At 44.3% G+C, this 24,284-nt stretch overlaps 1 protein-coding gene across 12 annotated transcripts in view; it reads right to left on the reverse strand.

Moving 5' to 3' along the window:
* arhgap23a (Rho GTPase activating protein 23a) overlaps positions 1-24,284 on the reverse strand; it is a 67,463-nt gene that overhangs the window by 34,062 nt on the left and 9,117 nt on the right. For 4 of the 12 annotated variants that reach the window (XM_085156310.1, XM_085156319.1, XM_085156315.1 and 1 more), the window contains exon 1: positions 832-23,991. The exons of 1 other annotated variant lie outside the window; for it this stretch is intronic. In XM_085156310.1, coding sequence (XP_085012436.1) covers positions 832-1,074 — 243 coding nt within the window. In that variant the 5' untranslated portion in view covers positions 1,075-23,991. Of the gene's footprint in view, positions 1-831; positions 23,993-24,284 lie in introns of those variants that run through there. 7 more of the 12 variants (XM_085156313.1, XM_085156311.1, XM_085156309.1 and 4 more) reach the window with 5 other exon arrangements.

Raw genomic sequence — 24,284 nt, forward strand, 5'->3', positions numbered from 1 at the left:
AATATTTTTATTTGCTAAATGTAGCTTATCTGATCTTAAATTCATAATTCTAAGTATATTTTTGTTCAGAATTAACAAGTCCACAACAAATTCAACAGTCCGGTGTGTACGTGGTCCTGTATAGGTCTTTGCAGGCCAACTGCAGCTAAAAGCCACCTTGACTGTAGGTAAAAACGACACTTTCTTAATTATATTGATCCACTCAAAGAAGTCTAAACAAAGTGTGCTTGCCAAAAAAAAAAAGAGCCTGAAGGCAACACAGGCATTTCTCCAGAAACTTTAAAGAATCTACCAACAGCTGAGGGGTTAACCGGCTCCAAACAATGAGTACAGTTACAGAGAAGCATTGCTGACATGCATGACTAACTGCACACAGCGGTTTCTGGAGAGTATTGCTGATATCATTGTTTGCTGTGTTAATTCTGGAGAACCACTAAAGTCACCACGAGCACGACAAAAAACATCTGCGATGTCTTGGAGTGTAAAGTGGCAGAAGATTTAGCAGGAAGTATGTTAAATAAACAATGTGGTCAATTCATTTGACAACAGAAAAATTAATGAGAAACTATTCAAACAAGCAATGTACAGTTTTAACTGCTAAATCTTATTTTTAAAAACAGATAAAACAGGAAATTCCTACGAATTTCACATCCTGCTATTAGAAGCTGTGATGGGGATCAATACACTGATGGAAATCCTCATCAAGTTATCTCGCTAAAGCATTTAATTTGGACTCAACTTGTCATTTAACAGCAGCCACTGACTGATGCTTTTAGCCACAGTCACCACATCTTAACGTTAGATGGGTGAAGACCGGTGACCCCTTCTTACCCTGGGCTGATGAGAGCTCTGGCTGTGCCCAATAGGCATGGCAGGTGGCGAAGTGGGTGGCTCCGAGGTCGTGGCCCCACGTAGAACCGCCAGCCAAATGCAACGAGGTTCGGGGGAGCTGCAGTCCACCCCCACCGGGTTCTGGAAGCTCCAGTCAGACCCGGCTGGCGCAGGACACGGGAGCATAGCAGCGGGCATCGGAGCGCTGAGTTTGGTCAGATCCGCATCGCTCGCCACCAACATGGGCTGCACACACTCTAGCACCAACACAAAGTCCTGGACGATGTCCAGACACAGATCTACAATCGAGCCAAGACAGGGTGGCTGCTTTTAGTGTCTTCCGATTCTCCAGTCATTTAACTTCACGCCTCCTGGCTCCAGTCCATTGCTGCTGCTGCTGAGCCTCGGGAAAGTTTAATCCAACAAGTTACACATCACAGCCTCCTGACCTCCATCGGTCAGCTCTCCAAGACCCTCATCCGCACTATTGGGGGGTTCGAACCAGAGGAAGAAAAAGGCAGCAGATAGAGGAGTATGTGTGGTGCAGGGATCAGAGGTAGGTCTGGTTTCACTACAGACACACACACACAGACCAACTGACAGCAGCCCTCCTGTCGGTGTCCAGTGATGTTCTGCATTCAAAGCCACTCTGTCCACCCCCCAAAACACACAACTGCTGTCCCAGAGGGCTGGATCTTCTGTCTCTCCTCCCTCCCACTGCCCCCACTCTCTCCTTTCACCCTCCCTCTCTACCTCTAGTGCCAGACAAACTTCATCTCTCTCTCATCTTAATCCCGAATGTTTACTTTATCACAGCGACCATCAGCTACTCGATCTGTTGCTTTTCTGTTGCGTCTCCTCTTTTGCTTTCTCTTTAGTCCTTGTTTTTGTTACTCGGACTGTATCCAGACAGTTACTGACTCCTTCCACATGAACCGGTCTGACTGTCATCAGTAAACAAACACCTGTGCACTGTAAAGAGGAACTCTTGAAGCCATACGTTGGGAAAAACCGAGAGCGGGTCAGCTGTTAACGGTCCAGGTGAAGATATCTCCTGTGGGATTGCTGCTGGTAGGTCAAATCCACGTTGGATCCTTCCTGTGCTGCACGTGTGCTGCACATGTGTGTGTGTGAGCGACACAAACACAGTGACAGAGCTTTGGTCCCACTGCTAAACTCCACAAAAGCCAGCCCTGCCTCCACCACCTCCCCTCCACTCAAAGGGGAGACGAAAAAAAAAGAGAGAAAAGAGAAAGAGGCCAATTTGCAGCACAAAGAGAGAGGAAAAAAAACATTTGCGGCTGCTATGCTTAGTCTTCTACTCCCTTTTTCTTATAGTTAGGAGGGGAAAACACAGAGGAGGGAGAATGATAATGAGAGAACATGGAAAAAAGCTGCCAAAGACAGAGAAGGAGAGCAACGGGCGCTGCTGTGGTTGTAAAAGCTCTGAAAATAACACGGTCGCTACTGGATGTGAACATGACCTCTTTGTCAAGCCTATACTCCCACTCTCACGTGCAAACACACTCCTTCCCAGAGGACCCACCCATATACAACACAGTGACACCTGAAAACCACTAAATCAGTCAGGGGTGAGTTCTCACCAAACAGCCAGGCGTCCAGGGTACGCGCGAGAGCGGCAGACAGGTAACCATGTTGTTGTTACAGACAGCCAACGTTCCCCTCCGGTTGTCGTCACTGTTAACCTGCTGAGCATCCGTTACCGATGAGGTTAGACAGGTTTCACCTGCCGAACAGCGGGGCAAGTTCCAACTCGACTGGAGAAGGCCGTCATCCGCAAAAAACACCGTACCCTCTGGATATGTCGCACTATGCCAACAAGAACACACACGGCGGGCTTTGATAGTTTATACTCACCGAGGAGGTGAGAAATTAACGAGTCTGTTACTTTCACATGCAGAAACATACCCCAAGAAGAGTGAATAATAGTGGCCTGTCCAATAAAAGTATCAAAAAACATAAAACACAGTTAATATAAAATATGAAGTCAAAGCGTTTCCGTGTCTTCTAGCATTTTAATATGATACCCTGTGCTTCTCTTCCGTGTGGGTCACTTTTTCTTTTTTTTTGTTAATCTTGTGCAAACACACAAGGACGTATACATGTGCGTTAGGAAGATATGTTACATTTACTCCAGGAAGTTAAGATATTGTGCAATGTGCGGCTGCAAATGCAAGGCTGAAAAATGAAGCAAATCTGGAAAGGCTAAAGATACTTCCTTAACTGTGAAGTTAACGTCCCCCTTCTCTACATCTCTACTTACCAATTTAAATTTTATTATGGTGTAAAATTATGCAACATTGAGTGACAGGACAACAGTCAGTCAAAGTCTACACGCCAGTTTTGGCGAATGAAATTCAAGCAGTTTCGTTTCTGTGCATCATTCTTTCGCAAGTATCTGTGTGATGCTAATCGCTTTGCTAATCAAGCTAGCTACGCTCTCATCCAGATGTGATCACTTCGAGATCCCTGCAGTGGTCCTACGTTCAATACAACCATGTTTTATGTGCAGTCTGTGGGATCAGTCGTTGAATGATGTAAAGAGTAATTTATTTACAATAAAACTCTGATTTACATTATGGGAGATCTTTGATCAAGAATCCAGAATGTTATAATTGGCCTGAAGTCACCCACATATCACTCACAGGCCATGCTCTTCATGTTCTCAATTTTGCATTACAGCAAACATTGGAAAGGCTTTAAAAAGCTTTTTTATTAATAAGCTCCAAGTATTCATACACAGCATGCAAACATCTGATCTTGTTCAATTTTGTGCATGTTAGCAACAGGCCTATTAAAGCAGCAAGGCGCTTGCACTGCGTGACTGATATGCATCCTTAATTCGTACGTCATCATAATAAAGAACATCATTTTTATGGGCGTCACACATTTTCTATTTTTCTACTTCCAAGAGTCACATAGTGGCTCTTTTAATGATCTTTCCTGCAGAAATAACAAACTACATTGAGGTGGATCCACACCTCACTTTATCCCCAGTTAGTTTATTGAGTCAGTAGACTTTCACTTACACACACAGGCACACACACACACACAGAAACCAGTTACATGTGAATACAAAAGGCTGGTTTTCTTGTGCACATGCATACACACAAGCACATGCCACATGTCCCACTGAGTCACTGCTGAGTATAAATACACTAGGCTATGTAATTATGGTTCCACTTAAAGTCAGAAGGCTGTGGCTGCAGGGGGGTTTGTCTTCTCTCTGTGGTTCAGACCAGAGCGCCGGGTTCAATGCACCACCAGCCGGAACCGCCCTGCTGGATCACCAGGGGGAGGTCCGATTCATCACCAGGAGGGGGAGATGCGAGAGAAAGAAAAAGCCGGACGGGGATTTAAAATCTGCATCCATTTCAAAGCGGCAGCACCGAGGTGGGATTTCATATGGCACTTTTCACAATAACAGTTAGTTTTAGTGAGGCGGGAGGAGTGCCTAATTTGGAAACAAAAGGTTTCTGGCTGTCTCACACCCTCTCTTTCTCTCTGTCACCCTTTCATGAACCATGGCGGCACTTACAAAAACAGGAGGTTAAGTGAGAAAAAAAGAGAGATTGCTGGCAAAAGAAAAAATGAAAATAAAGGCATTGAGTTACAGTTCATCTGATGTGAGCCACACGTGATGAGCTCGAACAAAAGCACATGGTCTACTGGTTAGCTGAAACATGCCCGAGCAGGCAGACATCACCTGCATATGGGCTTAATTTAAATCACAACAGCATACCTTTTTTTATCTGGCTTGTAACGATTTGAATGCTCAGTAAACAGCACTCGAGGTTTTTTCTTCCCCCGTTTCTTTTAGATCTTAACTTGGGAGCGCGAAACTCCTGGAAATGTCAGGAAATCAAAGCCCGACATGCACCACAGCTCTCAGAGGAGCGACGTCTCTGCCCCTCACTGCTCTCCGACAACAAACACATCTGTGGAAAGTGAAAACTGCCCGCTGGTGTAAGGGACAGATTAGTCTGGCGATATGTTTTAATCCCTCTCATAGTCGGATCATGACAGTGAGCCAACCGATTAACGCACAGTGGCCTCCCTACCCTTTTTGTTTTCCCCACTGCAGCTTCCTCGCAAGGCAAAACAAAAGTCCGTCTCTTCTCTGCTGCATCTACAAAACAGAGCTACGATGAGGAGAAAAAAGGCAGGAAAGAGCAGAGTGAAGCCATTCAGAGTGCTGACTGAGCGCTCGGTTGGCCTGTCGCTAACAAACCGCGCTGCAGACACAACCGTAGGGTGTCTTCTCTAAACACAGGCTGCAAGAATTGAGAAAAGGCACAAAAAGGGGTCAGAAAAGGACAGACGGGGTTTGATGCTTACAATGACTGACACAACAAAGACAATACATAGATAAAGAACTTTAATATCGTTATAATCTGACGTCTGGAAACCCTTGAGGAAAATCCCGTCGCCTCTGGTGAGACAAACTCCGGTGACACACTCAACATGTGCCAGGAAAGGCGATAAAGGAGCGCCCACATGAGTTATCTGTGTCATCACACTGGAAACTAAGGAATGATTCTGATTTTACCACAAATATATGCACGATGCGGTTACCAACCTCCGAGGGGGTCCCCCAAGATGAGTAACAAATAAATCAAAGCCACACTTTTTCCTTAAACAAAGCTGTTTGTCTTTTCCATTTTCCCACTAAGAATTGGGGACTTTTGTTTTTGCCTTCGTGCTTTAAGAAAACATTTAAAAGAGTGTTCACAAAGCGGCTGTGAAAAACTTTTCTGTGCCTCACTATTTCTTAGGTTTAACTAAATATAATCTACAGTTATGAAACATGAGGCTATTTTAATAAAAGAATGAGTTTTATTAGAGCACATTTCACATGTAGCGGTTCAATAATTGGCTCTAGATGGCATCAGCATGGAGTCAATTTCTCCGTCTAGACAGACATTAAGCGTAATCTGCTGAAGTGGATTGTACAAAAGCAAGCGCTTGTGTGAAAAAAAGGGGATGTAGCTGTTTTAAGATGGTTAATTTTAACTTTAATCTCCAGTAAATCCCCACGCCATGGAACCTATAGGCCTATGTAACAGCATTCACAATGTAGTGAGCAGACAGCAGACACTAGAGGGCAGTTGCAACCCAGAGTCTAAAAGCAGACGGGTGGGGGGGAAAGCCCAGAGGGCACTGGGCCGCAGGGGAGAGGGCAAAGGGTGATGAGCTACATGTAAATGTAAAGTTTTACAACAATAGGTGGCGTGAGTGTGTGCCCAGGGCGAGGAAGTGCAAGAAGTCGACCTGTAAGCCGTTATCTGCGATTTGTGGTTGTAAATGAGTTACAAATGGATAAGCTCGGGGTGGGAGACTGCGGCTGGATATTAGGGAGGTCACACCTGTTGTGGTCTCTGTTGTGCAAAGCTCGGAGACGATAGCAGGTGCAGAGCGAGACGAAACGCGCAAGGGTCAGATATCTAATCAACACACAGCTGAGGTGGTACCGGGGTGGTCTAACCCTCCCCGACTGGCCAGAGGACTTTTACAACAACAACAACAACAACAACAACAATGCATGACTCAAATCTGCAAACCAGAAGAAGCGTCTTCTGTGTTAAACCCACTGCATTATGCATGCACTCCACATGACATCAGCCCAAGTGAGCTGGCTGAGAACTGAAATATCAACTCTTTAGTCACCTTTTCCCGACCACTTACTCACACACTTAAGACATTATTAGCTCCGTGAAGCTAATAATGTACAAGAAGTCTGTGATTACTGATATGAGTCAGGCTTTTAATCTGAACCGACATTACACTGCTTTAAAAACAGGCCACAAAAAGATTATTTCTATAATTAACCAGGTTAAGATTAATGTCTGTTTAGTCCCGAAAATAGTAAAAAAAACATTGATGCCCAACAGCGTGAAATCTGAAGCTGTGGTGTATCATAATGGAAGTCTTACAAAACCTGCCAAATCAGTGAATCTTTGGCTTTCAGTGTTCTAGCATGTCGCTCTTTTACTGCAGTGTTAATCAACAATCATTCAGCTGGCTTAACACATCAGATAAATTGATAACAACAACACAATCTCAATTAGGGACCTAAATCAAAAGGTAATCATTTAGCACTGATAATAACTTCTTAACTCATTTAACTAGGTGAGCTAAAGCGCTGACTCCAGCTTCCCAAATATGACAATCTGCTCCTTTTCCCAAGAATTCATTCATTAATTCAATTTATAGGCAAAATGATTCATTCATATAACCCATTTTTTGGAAATTATAACACAAAAAAATGTGCCTATTGTGCTACTTCTGCCACAAGGGAACGCTGGGATACATGAGTCAGCCCGCCGGCCTGCAAAGCATCTACGTGGACAAAAATGCCCGATACAGAGCAGGAAGGAGAACACGAAAAGGGTGGGGGCGTTGACAGATGTTGGAGAGCGAACACCGGGGTAAAGGGGGGGAAACTTGGAGGGAATAAAAAATGAGGACAGAGAGTGATCTAAAGCAGAAGCAAGAGTCAGGAAGTTGAAGAGAGCAGATGGAGAGGAGACAGGAGAGGACGATTTAAACATCTGGGCTCAGACAGCAGCGGCGCAGGCGCGTATTTACTCTAAATACCTCCTCTATTGTTTCATTTAAATAAAGACTTTAATGCAGCACTTAAACGACGACAGTCCAGACTGCACGGCTGGAGGCTAAACCACAAAAATGTCACTTCTTTGCTCAATCAAGCTAATTAAAGGCTAAGAAATGAATCCATTAACAGATCTGCTGACAAATGATTAAACACACTAAGAGATGTGTGAGTGAGCGTTGAGAACGATCTATCCTATGGATTTTTGCCGTTTTACAACTCGCTTTCCAAAAACGTGCACATCACCTCTTCTTTTAACAGAATTCTGGGATTGCTTGGGAAGAGAGGTGTAATCTTTAAAGCAAATAAATACTCAAGAGTTCGGGGACTCCTCTGGTATAGATTTTTTAAATAAGTCGTCAAATCCTGCTAATGAGTAACAGGTTTGGGTTGCAGGCAGGCAAACTGAGCACATGGACAATATCTTGGTATTGTCTTGAAAAGCATGCTGGTGGAATTGCAGCATGTATGTATCATTCAGCATTAATGCTGCCTTCACAGATGTGCAAGTAAACCATGAAACCCCTAAAAATAATCTCAGGCACAAAGTAAGTGTCACTGTTTCTGAGTTTGTTTGAATTGCATCGCTTACGATAAAAGAACCAGCTATTCACTGACATGGTTTTCAAAAATGCTCCTGGATCTATAAAATGATTTTCCTGTAAACAGCCTGAATATCAAAACCATCCACAGGCAGTTTACAAGATTCAGATCATCTGAATCTTTATTTAATCCCCATATATAGTTGTGTGAATGCCTCTTAAGTCTTCCACAGCGATGAACTTCTCCTCCAATTACATGTAACGTCCTCAGCTCCACTGGGATGATTTTCTTCATGTTGTTGGCCGGTGTTTTGTTTTAACATGACACAATCTTTGCAGGCTTTTGCTCTCCCAGTCTGAACTTTTTTGGACGGGCTTTCTGGAAGCAAATTCAAAAAGTTTCAACATCTGATAGTGTCGCATTTATACTTCTCAAATTTAATGGGTGGGTCTCTCGTGGCTATAAATTTTTCATAGCAAGGAGAGACCTGCAGGCCATATTGCATGGGATCAAAACTGGATGTATGAAGGAAAAGATGGTTTCTATTTGTGCATGTGATAAAGAGCGATGAAGCATACACACTATGACATACACTAAGTGGAGAGACGGTGCTCCACTTTAACCTAATTAGCGAGAAGCGGCTCCTCTAGTCGACTGCATGTTTTATGTTCAGGTCACTTCGATAATAAAACGGAACTAAAATGAAGAGGAAGCTTCGTCTCTTACTGGATATTTCATGCATGCATTAACAGTTTAACTTTTTGTGTCCGCTTATTTTTTAGTGAAGGGTGAGAGGGAATGGCACGTTAAATAGATGATAATTACAGCTCAAAGTTGCCATGAATACTATCAAGTTGCCTATGTTTCACCTTAATAGTTACTATAGGTCTGAACTTCAAGACTCTCAGACTGTAAAACCACTTGGTAACACCACCAGGTGTGAATGCTAGATCCTTCCTCTCTTTTCAGACATGTCTAAAATCTGGAAGTCTGAAAACGTTCCACCTTTTGATGCATGAAAGATGTGTGATGGCCGAGCAGTCACCAAGAATGCTTAAATCAAAACACACTGGTTCCTGCTAAAGATGTGCTCTCTTTCCACTGTGTTTTCAGTCATGTGGCGTCCCCTCACGCTTAGCCGAAGAACATGAAACAAAGAGGACCGAAACAACAGCCACATCCTGCTGCTTCTGAAAGCCACTATGAGGCGACGGCTGGGTTTTATCAGGTAGATTCCCAGCTGTACCTTATAACGAGTCTTCTGATACTGACGGGATCTATGACGACATCTGGCAGAGAGCTAACTTTGCTCCTTGCACTGTATTCCCCGCCCCTCACCGCTCCACTGTACTGACCACAACCGCTGGGAGCAATCAGAGCGTCACGTCTGAGCTCCACTGCAATAAGATGCCCTCCCTCGCTACCCCTCCCTTCTTTTTCCCCTTTTTCCCTTTTCTTCTCTTTCTTTCCTGGTTGTTTTCAGAAGAAGGCCTCGGCAACAGAAAACCACAGGGCTCCAGCAGGCCTTTTGACTCTCTCCACCCCCCTCGCCCGCGTTGGGAAGAAGCGCGGCCGTACTTTGAGCCCCCTCTTCTCGGTTGCTTCCCTCTTCAGACCCACATGTATATATTTAGCTCATCTCTGCTTCTGTATAATTAACAGATGAAAATTATAACTTTGGGACTCGGAGATGACGTTGCTGTTCTCCTTGGCTGAAGCTGAACTTAAGCTTCAGCCCTATGGGGGACAAAAACCAGGCGGCGGTCCAACATGTGGGGCGTGGTGGAGGCGATGCTAAGCCAGGTTGGGAAACTGAGCGAGGCAGTTAAAAAAGAAAGAGAAAGACGACTGCAGAAAGGAGTCAGAGTGTTTATTAGAGCTAGCGAGATGGCCTGCTTGACTGCCTCCATCAGCCCTGGAGTTTCCATTTGAGGTCATCTGGTTTTTACATTCCTGCCATGCACCACCGCTCACACCACGAGGAAGTCTCCATCACTGAGTTCACACAGGACTGTACGATCCAGCAATTCTCAAAGCTGAGACTGGGGTGTAGAGTAGCCATTTAGGGAGCTCTCAGAGTAGTGAAGAATAGTTTAAGTTAATGAAAACTTTTCTTATGTTTGGGTCTCACAGATGGAATCTGATCACCTGGGAATCTGTGGGTTACGTCTGGGTATTTGGGGATGTGAAAATAGTTTTAAAGACTGCTTTTGCAGATGCACTAGTACACCGATGCAGCTCTTAACCCAACTGGACAAATTCCCACTGTCTAAAAGTTCAGTAAGATTTTCCAATATTTCACATAGACTATCTCAAATTGAGATCAGTGTTCTGATTCACATGACTCTCCACGGGCTCACAAAGTCTCTCTTTAACAGCGTAGGCATGATGCCACCGGGCAAAAGATAGCAACTGCACGTAATCAATTACTACAGTTTAAAGGAGTTTGGAGGCAGACACATCAATTCTTCCCTTTTTCGATCTAGTCAAATCTGAAGCACAGCCAAACGCATGTGATGCAGAGGTCAAGCGAAACTTACTAGGCGTGATTTTTCTGGCAGTAACTTCAGCGTCTGTTCTCACTTTGAGATAAACCTGGCGATCCTCAGATTAAATCCAAAGTTGCTTTTGCAAACCATCTCTTCTCTTCAGCATTCCCCAGCAGAGCAGAGATGCTCTGCAGATACTGACTGGCATGTTTTGAATACAGGGCGATCGTCCCACGCTATCACTTCATCTGCTCCTTCCTGTTGACTGATGTAAAACCCTGTTTAGTCCTAATATTCGAGCAGATCCCAAAGGCACTGCCCTTTTGAGCGCTCCGAGCAACGATGAGATCCATATGCCAAGCTGATGATGCTATGTCTGCATCTTTAACCTCTGTCACTCTGCATTAGCGGCCTTTTAATGCAACCCAGAGACTGTTCGCCCTGCAGAAATAAACTGTCCTTTTGTAGCTTCGTGACTTCTATCACCTCAGAAAAGAAGGCCAAATTTGCCACCTGAAGGAAATTAGGCTCGCGCTTGTATTCTTATTTTGCTTAGCTAATGGGACGCCTGCAGAGGCCTCCAACTGTTAACACAGGAATCATACACTCGCATATGTTTTCACTCTGTTATTCGGATTAAAGACACGTTGCCATTGCTTATAGTAAAGAGGAAAGTTAACAGAAACACACTGGACTGTTAGTTTTCACTCTGTAAACTCAGGGCGGTGGGTGGGTGGGGGGTTTGGATATACAAGAACTGTACAAAAACAAACCCTTCATGGCAAAAACCTACATGTGAATACCCGCTGCTTTAAGGATGACATTCTGCTCACAGACGGCTCATACAGACAGAATTGAAAGCAGCGGCGGCAGCAGAGTATCCTGAAAGGAGATGCCCAAAGAAGGAAGCAGAGAGGGGATCAAAGCAACGAGAGATTCACAAGGAAATGAAAAAACAAGATAGCTTCAAATTCGGAAGAAGCCAGAGAAGAAGAAAAAAGTACTACTCTATTAATAAGAACTGTGACACACACAGTCACACACAGAGAGGGAAAAAGAGCAACAAAGAGTAGAGAAGAGAAGGAAGCCAGAAGAGATACGAGTGAGAATAATGAAGCTCAATGTGTGCAGAGTTAGAGTTGAGTTTGAGTACATCTGAATTCATGCAAACCTTCAGCCAACAGAACACAACTGCTGTGTATTTGCCTGAGCAAGTAAGGCTTCAGTCACATCAGTCTAGAGACTGATCAGCGACCCCCTTTTAACCCCAGGTTGCTAGGGAAAAATGTCTATTTCCTGCTCAGCTGGTGAGTGGTTGTTGGCTGATGCTATGTGAAATAGGTCACAAAGAGATATACAGTCTGGAAAACCTCCTTGCCATTGCTGTGGTTGCAAAAAGACTGCCAAAGTTACCTGTAGTTTGCATGGAAAATGCCAATTTATCTGCAAACATTCTTTCACCAGTTGTTAATACAAATTTTTCCCTAGCGGCGGCAGTTATCAGGGAGTTGCAGAGGTGACCATATGTTGTGCTCTACTCTTCTTATGCTCGTGTATTTCTTCTTTCATCCAAAAGTAGCTTTCTCAAAATTTTAGTCCATATCTGGTAATCATTTTTGGATTTCACCTTTAGTTTGGCGCCTTTGATTTTGAGCAATCAGCCATTTTTTAAGCTTTTGTGTCTCACATTCTTGAGCCACATTCCTTTGTTTGATTTTACTTTCAAATTAAATCCACATATCTGGATTAAATATGGGTTTCTTTGCTCTAAATTTAAAAGAAAGAAAAATAAGGGACACAAACCCCTCATTTTACATTAGGACGGGCATCCGGGTAAAAAACTTTCCCAAATCAAACAAGAAGGTACAAACTGTAGTGACCTCCTTGTAAATAAGGGTCTGTAACAGCTGGTCACCCATCAGAATCAGCTGATTCTTTCTTTACAATACTTTTACCATATCTAATGATATTTAAGAGAATATGAATATTTTGGGAGGTGTAGGTTGAAATTTGCTGCTTTTCAATTAGCCTTGGTTGTCCCAGCTTTCTGTGACAGATTGGCAGCCTGTCTAGGATGTACCCCCACCTCTTACCTATAGCAGCTGGGATAGGCTCCAGGCTCCCCACAACCCAAAACCATCACCCTGAAGTGGATAAGTGGAAAAAAGGATGGGTGGATGGATGGATGTCAAAATTTGAAGCTAAAACTTGGATATTTTTTTTAGCAAGGAAGTTTTTTTCTCTTCTGACTGTAGTTTCTTGTTAAGTGTTGAAACCCGAATACAAGCAGCATCAAGCTACTGATTTAAAGCTGCACAATAACAAAGAGAGACAACATCTCGGAGTAATGTTACACACAAAACCAGCAAACCAAATAAATCGTATGACTACGATTATCCAATGAGAGAATCTAAGCGAATATGTAAACAGAGACGATGTTGTGCTCAACCACCAGGCATCATGAAAACCACAGCACTTTATCTTTTCCCAGCATACTTAGCTCATTAGCCTCCTGATAATCTCTGTCCCATGATTTCGCCAGACTGTCAAAACAGCCTTCCCGTCTGAGACCGCTTACAAATAGCACGAAACACACCGTTGCTGTTGTTGTTGCGCGTGCATGCACACTGCAGCACTGCGGCCTGGGATGTTTGGGAAACAGAGATAGAGGTTAGTGAGTCAGCGCTCGACCTCCAATGAAAAAACACCGATCTACCGTGTGTGTGACCTGCAATTCACAGTTCATCAACTCACAACTGCAGCTTTGATGGACGGTACCTGGCCGGCTGCCATTTACAGTATAAACAACATCAGAGCAGCATTTCTGAGAAGTTAAATACAGTGAGCAAACGTCATCTCACTAATGAGCAAACACAACTCTTCTTCTTTTTCTTCTTTGGATACTTTAACATTTTGCATCACACCGAAAAACATAAAGTTACGTTAGCGCTCTTGAGCCATGGCGTGTAATTGGAGATTCGTATCATGAAGACACACTGAAACAAAAATAAACACAATTTCTGATGTTTTCTAATCAGCCTGGTTGGTTGAAACTAAAAGGATTTTAATGGGCTCGTTATGCATCCACTTATGCAATCAGTGCAAATGGTGCATATTATAAGATGAGAGGGAGAAGTTGGGTGGTTATATGGAAGTTATGGAGGAACAACCTCTTTTTCTTTCCTATTTCTTTACCTTTCAGTGGTTCCCCCCACATGACTTATCAGGATTCTCCCGATTTTGTTATCTTTCCTTGTTCTTTACCCTTCCTCCACCCTAGTCTCTCTCACATTCCAGTGCAATCCCCGCTGTTTGCAAAAAGAAAAAAAAAGAAAGAAAGAAGTGCACAGCTGATGAGAGCAAGATGCATCGCTCCATATAGTGTTCTGCAAACACACACTCGCTCTTAAGACAGCAACAGAACATGTGCAAGAAAAGTAAAACTGTGCACAGTCGACACCGAGACGAAACAACACGCAGGATCAGATGATGTGAATGTAAATCAGTCACGCAGGAGCCCTTGGTTAACCCCTGTGCCCCCCTGCTGCACACAGTGACAGGCGTTCCCGCCTGCCTCTTTAGCCTCTTTACTGGGGGCCAAGTGTGTGACGAGTGGGGCCCCTAACCTCTGAACCTTGACCCTGAGTCAAACCTCACCCTGAGCTGCTGCCTTCAGACTGATCCTGCAAGCAGATACAGACAGAGTCAAGTCTGCATTTCCAAACAAGACCTGGCGTGCTCTTCGTTCTTCAATATGTCAACGATAAACCCCTCATGCAATGTAATGTGCTGTACAACAGCCTCATATTTTCCTTCACAGAAACAACACTTCGAGACACACACCAACACAGCGTCTTTGTAGGCACAAATACAAAGAGGTACTGACGCATGCCAGACCATCGACAGGCTGAATCTAATTAGCTCTCATCTGTTTCTGAGAGAGAGGCTTTGTTTTACACCAAACCTCCCACCGCCTGCCAGTCAGACGCCACAGGAAAATCTCCCAGTTGGGGCACAACACAGGCCGAGCGTGCCCTGCAAGAGAAGAGCTAGGTAGGTTTGAGATCCGTCACTTTTCACCCAGCAGAGCGTCTCACAAGTGTGTAAATAATTAGAAATTCTCTTAATTCTTTGGCCAGTTTCAGAAAACAGCAATACCTCCCAGGAAGCACAAATATCAAGTTATTTGATTATGATGGTTTATATACAAACTTGAGTTCCACTTCCATTAAACTTAACCAAGGGCGTCTAAACCTACCCGCTGAGTGAAAGTGAACATAAAAAGCGAGTGAAAGCCCAATAACAAAGCACAAAACACAAACAGGAAGTGATCTGCAGACTTATGACTTGTGCTATCCTGTAGTTCTTTAAAAATGAACTCTTATCCCTCACAATCCAGTGCTGCTGAGGCTCTGCAGCAAGAGATCTTGTGGATCTCTACAACTCCCATAGCACTGGGACAGAACAGCAGTATCTGCCCCCTGGGATGAGAACATGTTGCACATGTGCACAGAGCATCATGCACACCCTATAAAAGTCCTCACTTTTCACCCACTGCATAATAAACAGATACAAATGTAAAATTTTTAAAAACTAAACTAAACTAATTACTGATGCTTAACCGTGGCAGAGAGAAATGCAGACTGCCTCACTACCTACAGGAAGATCAATAAGGAGCCATTAGTAGCAGAAACACGGCTGCTTTGCAGAGCTACAACAGCTGCTCCCCTCGTACCACAGCAAACAAGGTCAATGATGACTGATGTCCTTCGCCTACCTTTATACCGGCTGGCCCATGTTTGTACAACATCAAGGACTTCCTCATGCACACATGGGGGAGAAGGCCAAATTAAAACTCTCACAGAGCTAGTTTTCAGACTGGCCTCAATGCCAAAAAGCATCTGCGCGTGTCTGTTGTGTGGACGTTTCATGCACCTGCGCACAGATTATGAGTTTGAGGTGTAACTCTGACCCTTTAAGTAGGATGTAAACAAGGAGGAGTGGCTAATTTTGCAAACGCCTGTGTGCTTGACTGTGTCTGAGTGTCATTAACATGTGTCAACACACACGCGCACTCACAGGGTTAATAACTGTGGATGTGAGGTGTGAGAGCAGCGGTGCAGCTGTTGTCTCTGGGTTAGAGGAATGCAGCAGGGGTGACGGCGGAGGGGAGGAGGTGTGAGGTACAAACTGACTGATGTAGGATGGTCTATTCAATTTAAGTGATTTTTTTTTTTTTATACAGCACCAAATCTCAACAACACATCCTGCAATAACACAGAGAAAACACAAACTTTACTTTACAGTGTGCTCTGTGTAGCTTCGCCGATATTTTGGGTACTGCTCGATTCTGTGGACAATCCTGTCCCATAATGCAATGCACAATACAAGCAAAGGAATTACTTTCGTGGCAGGAATAACAAAAACAAAAGGTGCACAACAATCGTGGAACAGCTTTAATGAGAGATTAATGCATTTTGGGGCTTTTTTTGTATAGTTTTCTGACTTGGCTTATCTTTTGACTCCACTGTTAACAATTGAATCGTTATAGTAAACAATTTAATTGCAATATATGGTGTAATAAAGAAATATTCACAGCTTATATGTCGTATTAGCCTATGAGTTGTAGTATTAGTACATTGCAGCTGATCCTAAAAACTTTGTTTTACCAACCTAAAAATGAAACAATGTAACCAAATGACTAAAAGTACAAATATCGATACGATAATGTCATCCTATCACTTCAGTACGAATACTTTGGATCCAAATGTGGATATTAAAACTTGAAGGTCCTGTTAGCAGATTCACCTACAGATGTGACTCTGCTTCATGGTGGCGGTGACACTTACCACCTGTTTGACGGTAAAGTGAATCAACTTTTACTTTAACAGTACAGAGCAGTCGATGAAAGCAAAACATATTTTGGAAAATGAAAAAAAAAGTCCAAGAAAGCCTAACCGTTTTGAAAATCTGTAAAATAGTCAGCACTGCAGCATCTGCTGTGCGATGTGCCTACTACGTGGTGAGGCCATCTGCTAATGATCACTAAAATGCTTTCCTCTGCAGCCTCTTACAGCTGCTTTCAGTTAAGGTTCCCTTGACCAGGAGCTGATCCTGGACCTGCAGACTGCTCTGTGGTCTGAGGTCTGCAGCCTCTCTGAGGTGGTTGTCCTGTGATCCACTGCCTCTGCCAGAAGAGGTTTTCTCTGAGGCAATGAGCAACTTCTGAGACTGGACCTCAGTGTGATAACTGTCTCCAGATCGGTAGAGAGAACTGAAGGATTTGCACATAATAACAGCTACAGGGCGATGCTGCGTTAGTCTGCAGTGTATCAGTGAACAAACACGGGCGTGCCGCAGGGACAAACGTGAGCTTTAACATCGACCAGCTCAAGGCAAGATTTTCATAAAAGTGCTCTCATGTTTCCCATCATCAATATATTCCAGCATCACGTGGCACAATGCAGCATTAGACATCAGGAGCGCCGCTCATCCTGCCCTCTTCCCCCTCCCTGCTCGCCGCTGCCGGTATCGATCTCACCCGCAAACGCTGCACTGCTACATTAGAGCAGAACTGCTAACAACATTAAACCAGTCTCACTGGACATCATCATAACTGCTCTCATCACACAGACACTTTCCACCCTCCCTCTTCTCTGTGCTCGAATGTTGGAGGAACACACAAAGTACTCACTTTGCGCCTCATTTTGACAAATTAGACATTTTATTCGATTCTAGTGTCATCCTGCATCTCGCTAAGGAATAATGTTCAATTGTGCGCTTGCCAATACTCGGGCAAGAGAGGAGAACAATCCCGATCATTTCCATCTGTGCTGATGGATGCATGCGACTCATTTCCTGCACCATGGCATGAAAAATAAATAAAAAAAACACTGCTAAAAAGAAGAGCAGGGTGTTGGCTGAAGCACGGGGTTTAGAACAGATCAGGGACTGAAATGAGACGAGCTGAACTCAGCACAGAAGCCTCTGCAACATGAGACAGCTAAGGCAGTCTTTCTGGGGGATATCAAACCCTTTGAATTTTATGAGTTCCTGTTCATTTCAATTACGGTTTTATGTGGGAACACGCACGGCATCAAAGTGTTTCATGTTTTACTGTGATACTACATAACAGATAAAAGTGAATTCAGTGGGTCCGAAGGGGCTTTCGCAGCTCTGTTGCAGTGACATAAAACAGCAGGGGCTTCAATCAATGTGCGACCACACAAGAGGAAGTGTTGCTCTTTGCTGGAGGTGATAAACTCTGCAAGAACAGAGAGGAGGGGAAAAAATGTAGAGCCGAGCTATAAAAGCAGACAAATTCCTAATTACAGCAAGACTGAGCGCGCCGCCGAGTGACAGCGGAGGTTCGATTCCTTCAGAGCAATATTGCAACACACGGCAGAGGTACTGGCAAACGTAACCTCGTCACCCTGTCAAACGCACACAAACATGAATGCAATTTATCAAAGAACAAAAGCAAATATCTGCTGTTTCAGGGAGATAAGGACCCTCAGAGGTTAAATCTGAGCAGACACACACGGCAACCGGCCAGTAAACTGAACGCAGCTGTGTAGATCAGGAATGCACAAGTTGTTTTTCTTATATTAATCTCTAGTCTGCATTGAGCCGGCTTTAAAAATGCATGCACACTTGGTGCCATGGGAGTTTGGTCTCACTGGGTTTAGGAAATAGTACGACAGGTTTTTCGCTCTGAATTCATTCATAAAAATAAATAAATAATATTTAAAGACACTGTCATTTTTCAACATACAAGGTTAATGTCAGCTTTTCAACCCAAATAAAAAAAATTTTCTCAACTTAACCAAGTAGTTTTTGTTGTCTGAACCTAACTTCTGAGTGGAGGTCAACATAAATAGCAACACAAAGTGCAAAACACAAACCAATCAAACAGAACATGAACTGCAGTCTTCTGACTTGTGCCACCTAATGTGGATCCTGTAGCTCTTTAAACGTGAACTCTTGTCTTTCAGTGTCCAGTACAGCTGAGGGGATCTGTACAACTCCAGCACCGGGGCAGAACAGCAGGGATGAGGTACTGCTGAGAGGGCTCGGAGCCTCGTGTACTTAGCTTAGAGAGTGACAGCGGAGGTTGATGATTTCAGAGCAGAGATACTGGCAAACATAACCTCGTCACCCTGTCAAACACAAAGATGAATGCAATTTACCAAAGAACAACAGGAAATATCTGCTAGTCCTGCATTTTCACGGTGGAGCCATATCACACAAGAAGATAAGGACCCTCAGAGGTTAAATCTGAGCAGACACACACATGCAAGCAGACCTCTCATCTCACCTCATGACTTCACTATGAGTGCTTCAATGCACAGCTCCAGAGCCACGCCAACAGACATCCAGAGCATTGCTCAGGAGAAAAAAAAACAACTTACCATTGCATGTATATCTCTGCAGGCTTAAAACAGCTGCTGTGAGTGAGTGATGGTGGCCGCGGTATCTTGTGATGCTTATTGAGACCAAGTCACACCTTTCCCATCTTCTCATTTACTGTTATACCAGTGTCAGCAGTCATCGCCCACCACTTTACAGCTTATTTGTAACAGATTAAAAGCAGCGGACCACCAGTTTTGATTAAAGGTAGCATCCCCTGATGGAGCTAAATCAATTAAGACTCCCCATGCAGCCAAATCCGCGTGATTAATATGTTTGATTTGAGGAGAAGCTCGATAATAGTGGAGGAGTGACGCACCATCCCCATTTGGGACGTCCCGTCTGGACTGACAGCTCCTCCGCGTCCCGATGCAGCGAGACGCGGACAAAAGACTGAACCCACCCGGGCGTAAAATGGGACGTTCGCTTTTGTAAAGCGGCTGATTAAATTCATTTCTTTGCGCACCACTTGCGTCCACAGCAGCGACGCAAAAGCTGCAGAAAAACTCTGATCAAACACTTAGTTTCTGTACAGTATGACTGTGAGTGTGTGTGTACACAGTGGCTATGTAAACTACAGTTAATCCTCTTAGGAAATCACGCTCTCTGACCGGCCCGAGCGCGCACCGCTCCACACTAATCAAGCGCAATATGTCCAAGTATCAATACCTCTAACGATATGTAAGGAGCAGGACCACACTGTCAGCTCGGCGTACTTACGTGGTTCTCAGAGTAGGGAGGTATTCCAACAAGGCAAAAAGCAACTCCATTCATTGGACAGCAGAAACTGTTTGGCTGCAACGAGGAGAGGCAGATTTGTTGCCGCACAGGCAGACGGGGAGCTCTGAGGGTAACAATGCTCCAAACACAAACTTATATATTCGACACTTTTCCAGCTTCCTTCCTCCTAGAAGGAAAAAAAACAACTCCCAAGTCTTTTCCCGTTGTTTGGGGCAGTCCGGTGCGCTGCCCCTCCGCCTCCTCCTCCTTTTCTTCTCCTTCTTCTTCCGGCAGACCGCATCAGTTGTACATATCTAAGTCCCTGCGAACTCGCCCTGCCTGGAAACTGACTGTAGCGGCATCAAAATACAAAGAGGGGGTGCACAGGAAGTCAAGAGACTCCGCCTTCAAAGTAAAGCTGGAGAGAGGAATGTGTCCAAATTCCCAAATTCAAAGAAACAACTTCCAAAAGAAAAATATTTCTGGAAGCTGTAGATAAATATTAGTGCTGTAGTCATTTCTCGTAAGATTTAAGAGTCTATTTTTATTCGCTAGTGGGGGGAAAAGGCAATTTTGGACTTGCCATCAATAGAAATGCTCTAAACGTGGATGAGTTTGAGAGAAGGCATCTAGTGTCGATTAAAAGCCGTTTTCGAGCTTTTATGGTTGCTATCTGCACCGGAAGTGAGCTGTTTTAGAGTACTAAACTTCACACGGAGAGAGTCAAATTAAATGAGGGTGCGTTGGATAAATCTGTGCGCTCCGCCCTGCAGACGCGAAGCATGCGGGCTCCCTCTGGCTGTGCGCTGAACGAGAGGAGGGCTCCAAGCCAAAAGCACACCCAACACAGCGCTGATCGGAGTACCTTAGAAACTGAATTCCAGAACTGTGAAAATGCAAAAGCAGCGCCTGTAAAAGTCACTGTGTCACAATAATTATCGGTGAAATTAAAAGTGAAACTGCGTCTTTATCCCCGGTTGACACCTGACAAACTAGATCTAACCAGTGTTGTAACCTTATATGCAACACTTTTATGCTCTATCATTTTGATGTGGTGCTATTTTAAAATGTTTTATGTATTACTAAATATTAAATTCACCGTATAAAGATGGATTTAAATTTAAACGCACTCCTATAATCTGGAAAGTGACTGTAAATGTATAGTTATTACACATTGCTTTATATTTTGCTTTCGAGGAGCCATTTCAGTCACTTTCAGTCTACTCCTTGTAACTGAGGAATTTGTTGTTGTTTGTTAACCCACTTATCGCTGACCTATGAATCCTTCAAGTATAAAAACAATACATACAATATAAACGTCCCATTTCTTTGCTGAACCTATGAAATGTCAACAATAACACAGTCTGACACAGCGTGTCCCTTAAAATGTCTAAAAAGTAAACTACAATAGGCACTACAAGTATTTGTCTGACTCTACATTATGTCTTATTGATTAAATTGTACTGTGAATGTTGTCATAAGGGAACCGAATCACCTCTGTAACCCAAGGTGATGTGTTCAAACCCACAAAATACTCACTTTAGTCAACAGAGCTCAATTAAACAGCAGTTATTCAGATTTAGATAAAGAAATGAGTGAGTCAGTTTCTGGCATTTTGCTTAAACAAATAGTTAGCTGCCTAATCATCATAGATCACACAGAAAAGCATCCTCCCAATGAGTATTTACTGTAAAAGTAACCACAGGGTTGGGGAAACAATGCATTGGGTATAATTTCAGGAGTAGCAAGAATCTCGGGAATGTGGATATGACAGAAAAAAAAAGGCTAAAGAAAGACTGAAAGGATAATTCATTGATAGCTGTTCTAATTCTTTCCCCGCCCAGAGCAGTCTGTGTATTCTCGGAAAAGTGTTGAGATTTGTATTTTTGGATGCAATTTATATGAATCAATAGATGTAGTCAGAGGAAGTTTACTCATAAGTACAAAAGGAAGTGTAGTCTGCTGCCAGGAGGATACAGTGTAACTACATATGCTCCATGGCATCATATAAAGTGCAAATAAAAACTTCAGCACGAGCTATGGATAAAAAATAAATAACATTTTTTAAAAAGAAGATAAAATTGTTGAGACTGGGGTCTTTGGCTGCTGTGATGACTAAAAGCTAAGGGGGGGGGGGGGGGGGGGGGGGGGGGGACCCATGTGGCTGCTATTACTCTGAAGGGGTATGAGTATCAGGGAGCCACTTCAAAACCTCCTTGCCTGTGAGGAAACCAACTGGAATCATAGTGGGAAAAAGCCGCTTACGGGACTCTTCCCACGCCAAGAGCCACAGCTGCCAATTCAGCTTTCATCTCTGCATGTCTGCTCAGTCTCCATTCGTGGACTCCAACCTCTGCTTCAAGCCTGCCTGGAGACACACAATCCCTGCCAAAAGCTTACAGGGGACACTCTTCGAAAGCCAGAGCTATGACCTTCACTCATCCCTCATTTGACACAGACAATTACCATATGTGTCCTAAATCCACCCCCAGGTTACACATCTACAGCGGTCAGAGTAGTTTCAGTGAATATCAGATTGTCTGTAAATCCACCGTGGCGGAGCGAGAGACTTAGCTGGAGTATCCCCGTCTTAAGGTGGGAGAGAAGGGCAGATGGTCTCCGAGAGTAAGAAGGGTAATGGTGCAGACGGTCTGGTTCACAAAGCTTGGTTTCTGGTGTGGGGAAAGGGGGGTTTCATGGAGTGTGAGGGATGTGCAGCTGGACACTTTATATCTTCTCTCTGACCTGGGATCAGGAGCTAACTCTGCAGCCTCTTTCTGCGGTCAGTATGTTTTTAATTCAAGCAATCGGAGGCATAAATCAGTCTTTGCCGTGACATTCTTCTGTGGGAAGAGCGATCCTATGTTGGAGACCCCTCCTGAGTTGGGGCTTGTCCACATCTTATCCCAGATTGCATGCAGATCCACAGTCACGCAACACATTAATTTCCCTGTCAGGCAAGCAAAATGGGCTTTCTATTATTGATGGCTGCTGGTAGGCTGAGAGTAAAGAGGTGCAGAGAGGGAGGGAGAAAGAGGGAGAGAAAGATTTGTGTACTTGAGGTGCTGTGTGTTATATCTGAGCAGGTATAACACACAGCAAAGGTTGTTGTTGAAGGACAGGAAGGAGTAGTAAGTGCGGGCAGAAGAAAGCGTTTTTTTCTCCTGCACTTGACGGCTAACACATCGCTGGGTCGGGCTTACTCACTGACACACATCCTCAGGCGCTGGGTATGTCCCCCACGACTGACTGAGTAAGCCCCGATCTGTGACTGTGATGTGAGGCGACACCCCTCCCTCCCCAATCTCTTTCCCTCGAGGGTCAGCTGGGGATGAGCAGAGAGCATCCAGAGCCTCTCCTCAGCCGTTACATAATCGCGCGCACAGCCCGACGCCTAGTGGGACCAACCCATAAACAACCATCATCCTATTTGCTCGCTCGACCGCTCGCCCACCCCTCGACTCCCGCCTCCCTCCGCTGGCCCGACGCTGCCTGGCTGAGGCTGTAAAAGCGGCAGGACGGATGGATGGAATGGTGGGTGGGCATTCCTCATACCATTCTAGGCCACCTCGCACAGCTTGTGCACCAGGATGCTACTATTCATTGTTATCACTCCATTTATTCCAAGCTAACCCCGCCCAGTCCTCACGCCCAAGGCTTCTATCTCCTAATTCTTTCATATCTCCTCTATTTCACTTCACTTCCCCTACGTTACTGTGCCCAGCCTCTCGGTAAATGTCCGTAACGCCCTCTGCACACACTTACTTTATGTCTGAGGAGTCTAGTCGCCAGAACTTCTCAACATCGTTCTCCTTAAGCTTTTACAGAGTTGCTCTATATCCGTCTCCTTGATACTGTTGCATTTAATGATGGTACTTGGAGGGTTTTCCTACTGCTAAGAGCCAAAAGGACACATTGTGGAAATCCTGCCAAGGTACATTATCTCCCACTCGCTTTCAAATCTATTATAAAGAGTAACCTTCTTTAAATCCTTGTTTCAAATGTAATAAAAGGCTGATTAACATGTTCTCGGTTTGATAGCGCGAAACATGTCCGGTGATGATTCTAACCTAAAAATTGACCTCCCATATGCTTACGCTGTAGTAATTCTCTCAGCTGCTCATTGCTAAGCACATCTGAACATATGTGAGCGTGTGATTGCAACGCGGGCGTCAAAGATGAGCAAGAGACAGGTTGAAATATTTATGTATGTGTGAGTAAGATGTAGTTATGAAAGCAATTCTGCTGCGTGTCTCACTCCGAGACACAAAAGCTCCCGTGGCACTCCTTTGAAGGGTGTTATGGGAAGTTTGAGAGGGAGAGCGGTGACCCCGTGGATTCCAACCAGAGCCGTGACCCCTGCACCCCCGCCCCCACCCCCCGCATGACAGAGGAGTCCTCTTTGTCTGGCCGGACAACTGGCACGAGAGGAGGAAACAGCTGACCAGGCAGCTTAAACGGACAGAGAGGGACTGTAACTGTACTGCATACCGCTACATAAATAAAAGTAGTTAAACGCCGAGCCTGAATTGCAGCCTTTGCCGCAGCTTTTGTAATCGCTTGATGCTGTGCCAAGCGACTGAACCCCATTCAGAAGATGCTTTCTATTCACGCTACGCTGATTTCTAAGAGCTTCGTTTACAAAATGATGCAGACCT

This window comes from Neolamprologus multifasciatus, chromosome 4, assembly GCF_963576455.1.
Source record: "Neolamprologus multifasciatus chromosome 4, fNeoMul1.2, whole genome shotgun sequence".
Classification (NCBI taxonomy): Eukaryota; Metazoa; Chordata; class Actinopteri; order Cichliformes; family Cichlidae; genus Neolamprologus; species Neolamprologus multifasciatus.